This window comes from Oncorhynchus gorbuscha, linkage group LG05, assembly GCF_021184085.1.
Source record: "Oncorhynchus gorbuscha isolate QuinsamMale2020 ecotype Even-year linkage group LG05, OgorEven_v1.0, whole genome shotgun sequence".
Lineage (NCBI taxonomy): Eukaryota > Metazoa > Chordata > Actinopteri > Salmoniformes > Salmonidae > Oncorhynchus > Oncorhynchus gorbuscha.
The window spans coordinates 20,016,356-20,030,833 of record NC_060177.1 but is presented as its reverse complement, the minus strand read 5'-3'; the positions used below and the strand labels follow the sequence as shown (position 1 = coordinate 20,030,833).

The window sequence follows — 14,478 nt, the reverse complement described above, 5'->3', positions numbered from 1 at the left end:
CTCACAGGACTAAGGAAGGTAATGTGCAAGGGAGTCGTTATGGCAACGGGTTCTTGTCAAGAGTGAACAATCAATACCACCCTCTGGCTCCAATTACATTTTAAGCCCGGACTCTTTGCTGCAGAACATATGCTTACAGAAAACATGTTTAGTGTGGAATTTTATTGTTTTGATTGCATAACATATTGATGCATAATCTCCATAGCTTTCACTTAGTGTAACTTGTGCGCATGCAACTACCAAGAGTGAATACAGTGCAATTAGAAAGTATTCACACTGACTTTTTCCACATTTTGTTAACTTAAATGTTTAATTTAGAATGTGAGGTTTTGAGTCATTGATGTACACACACACAATACCCCATAATGTGAAAGTGGAATAAAAAAATCTTTACAAATGAAAAGCTGAAATGTCTTGACTCATTAAGTATTCAACGCTTTTATGGCAAGCCTAAATAAGTTCAGGAGTGAACATGTGCTTAACAAGTCAAATAAATTGCACGGACTCTGCGCAATAATAGGGTGTGGGGGGGCAGACATTACACATCCATTTGAGCATGATGCAGTTAACACTTTGGACGGTGTATCATTATACCCAGTCACGATAAAAGATTCAGGCGCCATTCCCAATTCAGTTGCAAGAGAGGAAGGAAACCGCTCAGGGATTTCACCATGGGGCTATTAGCAATTTTAAAATAAGAGTTTAATGGAGGATGGAACAACATTGTACTTTAGTTACTCCACAATACTGACAGACTGAAAAGACGACAAATATTTAGAAACATGCATCCTGTTTGAGACAAGGCACTAAAGTAATACTGAAAATAATGTGGAAAAGAAATGAACTTTTTGTCCTGAATACAAAGCATTATGTTTGGGTCCAACACAACAGTGTAGCACTTCATATTCTCAACATGATTGCATCATGTTGTGTGCTTGTCAACAGCAAGGAATACGTTGTTTCGGTTAAAAAATAAACTAAATAGAGCTAAGCACAGACAAAATCCTAGAAGAAACCAGAAACGCAGCTGTAATCGCTGCCAAAGGTGTTTAACAGACTCAGGGGGTTGGATACTTAACTAATCAAGAGAGATTTATTTTCCAATATTTTTTAAAAATTATTTCTTTAAAACTTTGACGCGAGTATTGTAGATTGCTGCTTAAAAAAATATATATATATGTTTTCGATCCCACTTTGTAAAAAACATGGAAAAAGTCAAGGGGTGTGAATACTTTCTGAAAGCACTATATAGTAAAATCAAGACCACAAAAATATTTTGCATAATATTATTATAACATTTCTAAATCATATTTTCCTGAAATTAAGCTCTCATAATTAAGGAGTTTCAAATATATCTGTCTGAGTTGAGTGTCTCTTAACAAATTAGCATTGTATGCAATTGAAAAATACATGCTCTTTTTGCTTGAATATACATCAATGTAACAGATTAACCGTACAGAAAACACAATGGTGCGTGATGGAAGTCACAACAGAATTTGACAAAAACATTGCACCATGTTACATTCTGAAATAATTCAATAAATACTAGGCAGTACAAGCAGATACAGAAACCAATAAGACACAATAAGACACAATAAATATAAATTAGCCTGAAAGAGACAAATAGAAAGCAGCACATGAGCATACAATATGAAGAATGTAAGGAAATGTGTACGCATTTAAATATGGTAAAGCCATGTGAGATTAAGTTTGTACAGTATGCATGAGCTGCTCATATGTGTCTGATATGACCTGTTTGAGTATGTGTGCAATAAAGACTGAGACTGAGTGTCTGCCCATTATGGTCTGATGCTCTCAGATAGTCCAGTCACTTCCATGAAAGCTTCAATAAGCTTTCTTTAGCTCTCTTGCCATTTCAAAATGCCTGTCTCTGTCTGGGTTTGGCACGTTAGTGTCCACACAGACAGTAGTCAGAGATCAGCAGACAAGGTGGACACAGTTGGTCTAGAGTCCTGATAGAAAAAGCAGGTATCATGATTCAAGGTGCCGTTCTGATTGTCAGATCGCGTCCATGTTGATAGGATGTTTTGGCACTAGGTGGAGTATAAAAAAAAGTTCAATATAATAAAAAGGGCAACTGAATGCAATCGGAGGACTTAACTTTATAGAAAGTGGGATTGCGTCCCAGTCCAGTGAATGTTGCGGTGATGTTTTCAATTATATTTTGGTAAAGCAGGCTTGTCTTTTGAGCTCAATCCACTACGGCAGACAAGACGGCCATGGCGGCAATGCCACAGCACAGGAGCAGGATCTGCAACAGGGAGTGTCTGGGAAAAAATAAGAAACATTTTTTGCTTCAGTGCCTGCCCATTCATTCTCATATTAGTGTAACACTTTTTCCCCCTCTGCATATTTAGTCTCTTAGTGGGTATTTGCATTGTGGTCAGTGGCTGTCCAGACTGACCAGTGTACATACCCGAGGCTGGTCTCCTCCAGGAGGTCAGGCACCACGTTGACCAGGGCTATGTACAGGAAGCCTCCCGAGGAGAATGGTAAGATCCATGCTGTTGCATTTTCTACACAGGATAAAGTGGAGTGAAAGGTTTGGCTTAATAGTTAAACAAAGCTTTCCATGCTGCTTGGCTGCCAAAGCACTGAAGACTATGGTTCCTTGTTAGCCTATACAGAGGGTGTGGACAGTTCGACATGGGCAGGAGCTCACCGGAGCAGAATACCAGCACTTAATGGTCTACTGCTTTAGCTCCTGCACCGCTTATAGAATATTCAATCAAAAGTATTGTGGATCTCTTGCACATAAATAAAAACAGTACCGGCACCCAAAATAAATACTGTTCCTTATTTCAGTCCAAGTCAAGCACCTGGTGTGGAGCTGTAGTTTCAGTGCTCTGCTGCTGTTTTGTATATGGAGGATACTAGGTGGCTCACCTGTCCCTCTGGGAGACTGGGCACACAGGGCAAAACAGGCCCCCAGCACCCCTCCCAGGGCTGTGGATAGCTGCATGCGGGCGGCACTCCAGCGGTCAAACCCTGCACGCAGCAGGATGGCAAAGTCACCCACCTAGAGATGAGCAAACATCATGCAAGCAATGTGTCACAGATTCACATATAAGCAATGCGTCACAGAGCCCATTTATGTAAGAAGAAAAAAAGATGGGGATATCAACTAGAACTGAATCAATTCATGACTCAAAATCAGTCATAATTAGCTTCCATTGCATGAAGTATGTTACAAAAAAATAGGTCACATCCCCTAAAAATAGCAAGTTTGAACTTACTTCATGGGGAATTTCATGGAGCAGGATGGCAAAGGTGGTGAGACACCCAACCTGTCAGGAAACACATAGAACAGGTCTCTGATCAGGCTCTGCAAAATATATACGTACAAGACATGTTTCCAATCCTATACTACTCAAACTGATAACGACTCTTGTACTACATTACAGTGTATATACATGACAATGTTTGTTTCATGCATCCAACTGGGCTTCTACTTTGATAAACACCATCATGCCTGCATATAGAAATATGAGTGCAGATGGAAACCAAAATAAGTGGGATGCCCATGTGTGTGAGCGATGTAGAGACATCTAGCTAGTTCACTTCCTCTCTGGCAAACTCTCCCTTTGGCTCATGCTGTTAGCCTTATGCCTCTCCAGCTGGACTTTCTCACCCACAACCGTGGGTAATGTAATCATTATCATACTTCAGAAAATAGCGAGGTAGAATTCAGTGTCCTGACTCAATGTTCTGTAATAATGACAATACCGTACTTTGTATCAAAATCATAGAATTGTGTTGTTGAAACTAGTCTCTTAAGCAGGGGTGCAGTATCATGCTCATAGTGGACTGAGCTGAGAATGGTGAATGTTATGACTAAGTGAGCACTGATACAGCTATCTACAAGTCTGCCAAGGGGGTTGGGTCCTCTGCCAATCATGGGCACGAGCCTCAAATGCCAAAACAACCGCCTTTCATAACATACTGTAGTCTGTAATAAGTCTGCTCTAAGTTGAAGTATTGTATGCATTGTTCATGACCACGGTGCATTTTGTTGAAATGCTTGCATTGAAATTAGTAACTGCCATTAGGTTTAATTAGCATTTATTAAAAACCCACACATGGGGACTATTTAGTATATAGCACCTGGACATACTTCATTGCAGATATTTGTGCTGCAGACTAACTCACCTTCCTGCTGACCAGGAAGCTCCCTGCCACAGCCAGGCCATGAGTGAAGTTGTCAATGCAGTTAGCCAGCAGGTTCAGGTACCCGCTCGTCTGCCAGATAGAGACACAGAACCAAGTCTATACAGGATCCCACAGCTGACTCACACTGAAGTCATATACACAAAGCAAAAGGGGCTACTTAGTACAAAGGATCAGTTTGGTGGCTCTGGGGATTTCATTTTAGTGGCTCTTAATCAAAAATGGACATTTCCAGATTGTTCTCCCTTTTGTCATTTACATATGGCTTGTTAAAATGAACAATATTCCGTCAGGCAAACTTTACCCATTTGATCCAACGTACCTTTATTTTCTTTGGCACTTCCTGCAAGCTGCTTTTTGTCTTGCAGGGCGAGCTCCACGTATCAGAATGGTGCCCATTGATGTGGGACAACGCCTCACTACTGGAGTCTGAGCTATGGGAGGTCTGAGGAGAAGGGGTGACAAAAAAAACAAACAGGTATTAGCCCAATCAACAGGAAATTCTAAAGCATGCAAAGGTTTACATAATACACTACACCTATACATTCCATTGAGTCAACCTACAGTACTGTGTTTCTTCTATGTCAACCATAGCTTATCTCCTCCAACCACAGACTGCACATTACAGCCTAAAATTCCTGTCGCAGTCATCACATCCTCCACTGAATTTGCGTGCTTTTAACAAAAAACAAATTCATTCTACCCCAGGCCATTCTCCTTTCCAGAGACCGGTGCTGACTTCCTGGTCCCTTCCTCGTTTAGAGCCATTTACAGGACAGCGGCATTTAATAGTCAAATTAAATGAGGCAAATAGCCTACTGTATTGTAAATCTGGCTGGGAAATGTTAAATATCTTCTCAAATATCAATCTGTCCCCTAATGTGTGAGTGGGCTGGGTAATTCATTGGAGAGTGAGAGTTTGACACCAAGTGAGATCGTGATTCATGACCTATGTCTCTGAATTGAATAGTAACGGCATCTTGATAACAACATCGAAACATGCTTGATAAGACTCCATTTGTGGAATGAGCACTGATCTACCCCGAATCTCACTATACACCCCTGAACACACTCCTCTGGCCTCTCTGAAGTAGATGTAGCAGCTGCTTCCTCCCCATCTCTATAAATAGCTACAATGAATGAGACCAGACATGGATGCCAATCTTCCTCCTCCTGAGCAAAAGAGAAGGAAGAGGAAAGTGGTACACACAACTTTTGCGAGATGTATGGGGCACAAGAGTAAGAAACAAATACCTGCAATTAAATTAAGGATTATCATTTGAATAACAGAACATTTTCGCATATGGGATCACAAATGCAGTATGATTTAAAATGCTGGTTCTCACCCTTACCTTTTCATCAGCAAGTTAGAGCTGACTATATCAGTGAAATAAGATGGATAAAAAAGGAACCCTACAGACATTAAGGCCTTCAAAATCCTGCAGTTGTGTACCGCTGTTTTACATATGCCACAAGAAGCTCTCCCATTTCTACAGAGCAGAGAACATCTCAACTCACTCAATGCACCATCAAAAATCACTCCATACCCCAAAACATCAAAAGAATCCCGAAGCTAATACTCTGCACTAATACCCACTCCAAATCCCATATGAAAAAGGGTCTCACTGGTATTAGAGAAATGGAGGGGAGATAGAATACAGCTTTGATCCCAAGCGTGTCTAGCAGATCGACTCAGGGCTATGGCACAATGGGTCCCTGCTCGTGGAGGTAGGGGATCGATAAGGTTGCATCAGTAACCATGTTTCAATCCAGATTAAAGTTAGAGTGAAAAAAAAAAAAAATCACGACAGCTGGGATGGAAAAAGTGTCGGTACAATTTCATAATTGTCAACAGACAATATGTTTGTTCGACATGGTGGGATCTTTGTGTCTGAAATTAATTATGCGACAAATTGGTGGAAACTATTTATTGCGCTATTTTTGATAGTATTACCATCATGTCGAGGTAAATTTGAAGTCAAGTTGATGCTATGATGTGTGGTCCTAACTTGAAAAAGCTTGCCCAGTTTATTAGGCTTCAGATGAAAGAAGTTATGATGAACTTCACAGGGTGGTGCACAGTCATGAGCTTGATGCTCCTTTCCAATAAATATTGAGGATCTTATTATGTATGCTAGTGACATGATTTGTACTTAGCTGCCAATTAAGAAATAAAAATGATCTTATCCATCCAATCCTATAACCTAACCTGTCCACTTTATCAGCAAGCTGTTGTCTATAGAGAATATGCCAAAACTTGATTGGGCACGTTTGCCATTTATCACAAGAGTTTGTGTGAAAAACCAAATCGATAGAAAATGCAATGGAAACACATTGACCTTATGTTTTTTTAGTCGGTACATGACTAACTTTAGCACCAAGTGGTTTCTATGTACACTGCATCACAGCCTTTTTATCCACAACACACCCATTTGATAGAAACAAACCTCTGGTGGGAAAATGGGCATATATTTTTTAAATTAATATTTTATAATATTCACATTCAAATCTGTAGAAAATTGGAATAGTTTGATTTCTTACTTTCCATTTGGACTCCAACTCCACTTATAAAGTTATAAATAAGACAATTCTGGGAGATTCCCATTCAGGACATAATGTGTCATCACAGCACTGTTTAATCACTACCTTAAAGCGGCTTAAATTCAGAAGTTGATTGTTGAAGTCAAAATACTAATGATTAATCACTGAAGAGTGGAATAAAAACTGATTGTGGTTTCTTCAGCTACAACACTATCAATCAAGATGATCTAATGTGCCTTGTTTAAGTTTAGGTCAGAGTTACCCACTGAAGACCGGCTCAGATCAAACAGAAAGCCCTAGATACAGCCAACTGATCCACTAGCCACCCCAAGAGCAGTGTCACTGTGGTACCAGTGAAGGGATTAAAGAGCACTGGTGCACTGGACACAACTAAATAAATATGTGAGGGTTCCAGCATATGAGATGAGGTGTGTAATTAGATGCATGACCTTAACCTTCTTTGGAAAGACCTGCCCACTATTCCTTTAAATAATTTGGGGCTATTAAAGTTGTATCCGGTGCATTGACTCGACTCTGTTGCACTTTTCATGTAGACATGGACAATAAAACAGCATTGAACTACTCACAGGGACATGCTGGCTGTTACCAATGGAGTCCTCCTGACTGTTCTCATCTGGGAACATCTTCTCCAGGAGAAGGAAGGACAGCATGCCCATGATAACCCACAGGCCCTGGGTCCTGTAGTGGAGCTGGCTCTCATCTGAACACAGGGAGGATGGAAGAGACAGTGTGAGATTGTCATCCCTGTTAAAATGGAGCCTAACTAATTGGAAAACTTTCTCTAGGATTGTATAGAGACCCCCTTTCACAAGGATCAGTGGAATGCAGGCATGGCTTAGGGTTGCTCATCACCACCGAGGACTTCATAGAAATCAGCAAAGCATTTTAAAGTGTATTTATACATGACAACCAGAGGACCTCAGGTCTGGGAAACTTAATCCTGGGCTACATCCAGTTGTCAAACATTGCAGATAGAAATGCCATGAATAGAGCATACATCAGTGTTTCCCAATGCCAGTAACCAATGCAAACACACCTTATTAATCTCATTGAGCGTTTGATGATTAGTTCACTTAAATCAGGTGTGCTTTTCTTTTTCTTTTCTTTTTTAAATACTGGAGGACTGGGTACTGGAGTTTGGAAAAACTGCAATACTTGACAGAGAAGCATGTGTGTACACAGAAATATATGCTATGTGAATGTTCCAAAATGTTGCGTCCTTCTGAACGCATCCCTGGTAATGCTAAATTAAAATCAACAAAAAAAGACACTGAACAAAAATATAACACAACACGTAGTGTTGGTCACATGTTTTATGAGCTGAAATAAAAGACCCCAGAAATGTTCCATATGCACAAAAATTGTATTTCTTCAATGTTGTGCACAAATTAGTTTACATCCCGGTTAGTGAGCATTTCTCCTTTGCCAAAATAATCCATCCATCTGATAGGTGTAGCATCTCAAAAAGCTGATTAAAACAGCATGGTCCTTACACTGGTGCACCTTGAGCTGGGGAAAATAAAAGGCCACTAAAAACCTGCAGTTTTGTCATAACAATGCCACAGATGTCTCTAGTTGAGGGAGCGCGCAATTGGCATGCTGACTGCAGGAAAGTCCAGCAGAACTGTTGCCAGAGACTTGAATGCTAATCTCTACCATAAGCCACCCACAACAACATTTTCGAGAATTAGGCAGTATGTCCAACCAATCTCACAACTGCAGACCACGTGTAACCACGCCAGCCCTGGACCCTCACACCCGGCCTCTTCACCTGCGGGATCGTCTTGAGACCAGCCAACGGACTAAACTGTGGTTTTGCACAACTGTAGAATTTCTACAGAAACCGTTCCAGGGAAGCTCATCTGCATGCTCGTCGTCCTCACAAAGGTCTTGACCCGAGTGCAGTTCGGCGTCAAAACCAACTTCAATGGGCAAATGCTCACCTTCAGTGCCCCATGGTAGCATTGGGTTTTGGTATGGGCAGGGATAAACTACAGACTAACACAACTGCATTTTAATCAATGGCCATTTAAAATGCACAGATGCTGTGAAGAGATCCTGAGGCCCACTATCGTGCCATTCATCAGCTGTCATCACCTCACGTTTCGGCATGATAATGCACGGCCCCATTTTGCAAGGATCTGTAAACTGTTCCTGGAAGCTGAAAACATCCCTGTTCTTCCATGGCCTGCATACTCCCCAGACATGTCACTCTTTGAGCATGTTAGGGATGCTCTGGATTGACGTGTACGACAGTGTTTCAGTTCCGTCCAACATCCAGCAACTTCGCACAGACATTGAAGAGCAGTGTGACAACATTCCATAGGCAACAAGCAACAGCCTGATCAACTCTATGTGAAGGACATGTGTCGATCTGTATGAGGCAAATGGTGGGCACACCAGATACTAACTGGTTCTGACTCATTCCCGCAACTTCTTTTTTTTAAAGGTAGCTGTGACCAATAACTGCATATGTGTATTCCCAGGCATGTGAATATTTGTTTATTTTATTTAATTTAACCTTTAGGGCCTAATGAAATTATTTCAGTGGACTAATTTCCATATATGAACTGTAACTCAGTATAATCTTTGAAAGTGTTGCCTTTATATTTTTGTTCAGTGTATATGTTTGCACTAAAACTGCTTTGAAGAGTCATTGTAAAATGCTATATTTGACAAATCATTAATACTGATGAGAATATCTGCACTTCCAATGTTAACTTATTAGAAAAATTAAATGTAGTATACTGGGAATGTAAGCAGTCATTCTCTCTCTGTCTCTGTCAGTTTGAAAAGTGTCGAAATCAATTGTTTTAGCAAACAGATTATCTTTACAATATTGCTGACATGTCAGATAAGTGATATGCAAGCCTAAGGACACAGGCATTCCACTGGTCTGTGTGAAGGGCCAGAAGAGGTATACTGGTGGAGGGAAATAAGCACAGTTAATTTGAATAGGGATGTCTCCAGGAGGGATAAAGGGTATAGAAAGAACAGGAGGGTGCCTGAGAGAGAAGGTTGACTCACCTGGGCTGCAGGAGTGGGAATGTGCCCAAGCCTCCGGGAGCAAGTGGAGGAACACGTCACCCAAGAGACCACCAATGGCAAAGCTCAGAAGCTGCTTTAGCTTCCGACAGCCAGCTGGAAACACACGGAGTGTAACAAGAGAGAAAGAGATGGCAATTATGAAGTGTAGTTGAGGTAGGCTGTATCATCCATGATATACAAAAAAATGCTGGTTCTTCCCTGTTTGAGCTAAAACATTTACAGGCTTCATTTAAATAAATCTGCAAAATAAGTGATTTTCTATTTCTAGCTTTAAAATTAAGAGCCATTACATGTTTGTCTATTTAAACATTTTTATCTCTGTATGAAGTATGACTATGACAATTAAATAAATAGGCCTACTGGGTCATTTCTCAATTTATGGGCTCGATTTTTTTTAAACGTCTGAATGAACACCTTCAGAGGATGCAACTGCCATTGCTATTGTATTACAATATGGCATTAGTGATCCGACTTTCTCCTTACCAATACTAATAAGCACAAAGGACCAGGACAGGCAAAGCCAGTGGCCTTCAGTGTTAATAGTGTTTTCTGAGAGATGTTGAAATGCAATACATATTGGCCTGGTTTCTCTTCTTTGAGAGTGAAGAATACAGCATGGAAATGAGGACACACCCAATTCAGTACCATTCACATTGACACATTTATCCATTATCAAACAAGGCTTATGTCAGTGATACCTTTAGAATTACTTTCTCTGGTCATTTTTAAAAAACAAACTGCAGGATTTGTGCGAGCTAAAAGCATAATCCCAATGGTGCAAAGGAATCATTGACATTTGACCAAAATGTTACAGTTTAACACTTTATGCACATAAACAGTACTGGTATCTAACATGGTTAAATACTCAAGGCAACAACAAAAATCAGCAACGCAGCTTTGGAGGTAGTGACTGTGGCCTCTATATATTCTACGTGAAGGCTGTGTTTAAAAGGGTGTGGTCATGCAGAGTTCAGAAGCACATTGTTCAGCTCATAAGCAGCAGTTTCCTCAGAGAAAAATAGAGGTGCCATTGCTCCACATTTAAATGGCTCTTCAGAAAAAAACAGTACAGAACTGTATTCTATGATAAAAAAATTATGCCCAGCTCACAAGGGCCCCTTGATGATGTGAGGCATTTGCCTCTTCTGCTTAATGGTAAGTCAGTCACTGTAGGCTACCTCAGGATGTCTAATTACGGGTGTGGTGATCAAGGCATAACCAGTGTGGCTCATTTTCAGAAGAAATAGTAGGCCTACATTAGTCTGGCTAACAGCAAGGTTACATATCAGTTTAGGTCACAACTTACCCGCTGTCTCGAGGGCCGCTCCTGCCTCAATAGGAATAACAAGAAGGGGGAAAATTCCAGTGAGGCCTACAGCAACAGACCCAACCAGAGAGCAGAGCCAGACATCAGCACGTTCACTTGCAAAGAAGTCAGCTAAGGCCTGGAAGCCTAGGAACTCATCTGGAAGCCCTGGGCCTGATCCAGCAGCTGTGGCTGTGGCATGAGCCATGGCTGCCTGGGACATCATCTTCCCACTGGATGCCCCTCTGGAGGAGATGACCAGCAGGGCAGCACCAGTGAACAGTGCAGCCAATGCCCAGCTGGGCCTACCACCTCCTGATTTCATCCGTCCCTCGTTCCAGAGAGCACCTGCAACCAACAAGGACAATGTTGCAAGATGGAGAAGTAATCATATAACGTAGAGAAGCCTACATGCATTCTTAACTCAACATAGATGCTTTCTCAAATAAATTGAATGCGCATTCACTGCCAAACAGTTTCTATAGACATTTTTGGCTAAGGTTGCAATATTGTGTGTGACCAGTAACGGGTGATGACTAAAAATGGACAGGAAAAATAAATCCCTTGGTAGGGTAGTCATTCCACCAAAACAGATGGAAAAAGTGCTCCATGAGCAACTGCTTAGGTCTGCTAATGTCTAAGAAAACGTGTCTAAGAGGACCTATTACACAGCATCATGACTTGAACAATTAAATATTATATTAACTTTACATGGTTGTGTGTGATAATGCCCGCGAGCCCCTTGGCCTGCGGTACCCCATCTACACGTCAGCGCGCCTGCATCGCATTTTGAATGTGTTCATCAGAGCGCTGTTCACGGTCGACGAAAATCACAAATATAATAAAGGAGAAAGACAACACTAAAAAGTTGGAGGCCATGTGAAGAATTCGCAAACATAGCTTGCAGGAACGAGTAAAGTGCTGTTTACGTCAACGATAGATATGAGATGCTGATGATATGCTGTTGTGATGCCAGACAGCTCGCGCAGTAAAAGTTGAGACGACACAGCACAAGCGAGTGTTGCACACGTTCCGGAAAGGCCCAAACATTAACATTTTGACTAATTGTAACAAGTTGTGGGCCAGCTAACGTTAATTTCAATGTAACACATCTCACACACTGTAGCAACAGCTGTATCTGTTACGTTAGATATGCATCGCATGGATTTATTTAGCTAGCTAGGTGACTTTTGTTTTTACTTAATAAAGGTTACTGTTTATTTGGCAACCAGTTGCTATTTAATTCGCTCTGCTACTTGGAAAGTTCTGGTCGTGACGCCCAAATGGCTGTCTATAAACAAACTCAGCGAGCACGCTTAACTAGCCAAGCCTAACGTTAGCATTTCAAACCTTAAGTTGAAGTTAGTTTGGATTGCTAAAATCACGCAGTCAACTTACAAGAAAAAGTTAATAAGTAATGTGATATTAATATATTTTACCCTGTTGTGATTCCTGAAGTTCTTCCACCAGTGTGTCCCTGCCATCCAGCTCAGTGAGGTAGGCGAGAGCTGCTGTTCCACTCTCCAGCTGATTCCGCAGCTAACTTTCCTGCCACGGCTTCCCCTTTTCCAGAGGAGCCACGTCACCGGAAGTGTATTTTTATTCCTGACAGGAGGGATGACAAAATGTAGTTTAGGCACCTATGTTCGCGATGTACGTTTCTGGGGTCTATTCATTACGGAAACGGTTTACCATTTAAGAACCAAACAGCAAACGGGGAGCACCTACCTGGATTTGTCCAATATAAACTCCTTTGCGTTTTCCGTTTAGAGTGAACGGTTTCTGTTGCCAAACGCTTTGCAACAGAATCGGTGTAATGGCTACACCCCAGGTTTGACATTAGCCTGTAGTGCTGTAGGCTTATGTCCAGTAATAATGCTTCTGTTTCATGTGAATGTTTGTATCAGTCATGTATCTTAAATACAGTTGTGGAAAGAGTACTTAAATGACATAATTTGCATTTATTTATGTTATTAAACCTTTATTTAACTAGGCAAGTGAGTTAAGAACAAATTCTTCTTTACAATGACGGCCAAACCCAGACGACGTTGGGCCAATTGTGCGCGCCCTATGGGACTCCCAATCACGGCCTGATGTGATACAGCCTGGATTTGAACCAGGGACTGTAGTGACACCTCTTGCACTGAGATGCAGTGTCTTAGACCGCAGCACTACTCTTTTATTATATTATATGGTGAAAAATGAAATGTCATTAAACATTCCACCAGGGCAATAACATGTTAATGTTGATTAAGAAATCATAGTGAACATGATTATACATCCATGTTGTGCTTTCAAAATCGGAGAGCTTATTTAGCTTATTTAAATGCAGCCAAATGGGACAGAAACTTTGCCTTCAGGGCAAAAAGGCACCCTCTGTGCCAAAAGGTTTTCAAGGCTTGTGTTGTTGTATTCACACTGTACCAGTGACCTGGAAGGTGATGGATGGTGAAGTAAATATTGGGGACCCAGGCATTATGATTCATGATGCAGTTAACGCCATGATCTATGGAATACAAATTGACTCCTGACAAAAATGTCATGCGGCCTACACTGTATCATCATGCCTTTCTAGTTCGACCAGCAGATGATGCATTTGACAGTTACAGTACAGAAGTTTCTAGATATTCTAAGGTATGGCACTCAGTAATCTCGTCCACCAGACAGCTCTCTCTCTCTCTTGAGCCTGGGAATGATTCAGAAGATTTCCTCTGTAATGATAACTCTTCCGTAAGATTATTTGTGAGATCCATACTGATTGACACACCAATGGAAGTGTGTGTGCGTGCATGTGTATGTGCGCCCACACGTTTGTGTGTGATTCTGCGCCTCTCTTCTTTGACCAATAGGTGCTGCTGTGAACCTGACTCTGGTCACGCCAGAGAAGGCCGTCAAACTAACTGCCAATGACTTCCGTAGACAGCACCTGTCCAAGGATGGGTGAGTAGCGCTCAGAGACCTCTTTCAAATACCTGCCTGAGTGTGTGATTAGAATAAAACATTGTATCAAGAAAAAGTATGACATTAATCTATAACACTGTTTCTACTCTTTTATTGTATATTTTTTAAATAATGCAGACACATTTTTTAAGGGGGTAGATTAGCTTTAATATTGCAGATAGATTGTAGCTTCCATCAATGTAATTGTCTGCATCATTTCCAATTCCCCATATTTTGGGGGTAAATATAATGTATATTAAAAATTCTTACATGTCTTAATTTATTTCCAAAATTAACAAATAATATGCGTAATAATGTTGTCAGTTCATATGAAGGATTTTACCTATAACCAGGATTACAAACATTTCATTTTTGGCAAGTAATTATTTTGCAAACAATTATTCTGATTGTCCCTAACATCATTGCCCCATAGC

The 14,478-nt window shown here is 40.9% G+C and overlaps 1 protein-coding gene across 1 annotated transcript; it reads right to left on the bottom strand.

Annotated features, from left to right (window-relative positions):
- Positions 1 to 481: 481 nt before the first annotated feature.
- On the bottom strand, positions 482 to 12,925 carry LOC124035637 (zinc transporter ZIP13-like). Its single transcript, XM_046349190.1, has 11 exons — positions 12,833 to 12,925; positions 12,544 to 12,709; positions 11,105 to 11,452; positions 9,778 to 9,891; positions 7,317 to 7,450; positions 4,511 to 4,633; positions 4,171 to 4,260; positions 3,258 to 3,308; positions 2,908 to 3,040; positions 2,438 to 2,537; positions 482 to 2,288 (listed from the first exon to the last, which is right to left on the bottom strand). The coding sequence occupies exons 3-11, from the start codon at positions 11,427 to 11,429 to the stop codon at positions 2,213 to 2,215; spliced, it is 1,146 nt and encodes a 381-aa protein (XP_046205146.1). The 5' UTR covers positions 11,430 to 11,452; positions 12,544 to 12,709; positions 12,833 to 12,925; the 3' UTR covers positions 482 to 2,212.
- Positions 12,926 to 14,478: the final 1,553 nt, after the last annotated feature.

Coding starts and splice junctions, on each gene's coding strand:
- LOC124035637 (XM_046349190.1), bottom strand. CDS start 11,429: ATGAAATCAGGAGGTGGTAGGCCCAGCTGGGCATTGGCTGCACTGTTC. Junction 9,892..11,104: donor AGCGGCCCTCGAGACAGCGG/GTAAGTTGTGAC, acceptor GTGTGTTTCCAG/CTGGCTGTCGGAAGCTAAAG. Junction 3,309..4,170: donor GCTTCCTGGTCAGCAGGAAG/GTGAGTTAGTCT, acceptor GTTTCCTGACAG/GTTGGGTGTCTCACCACCTT.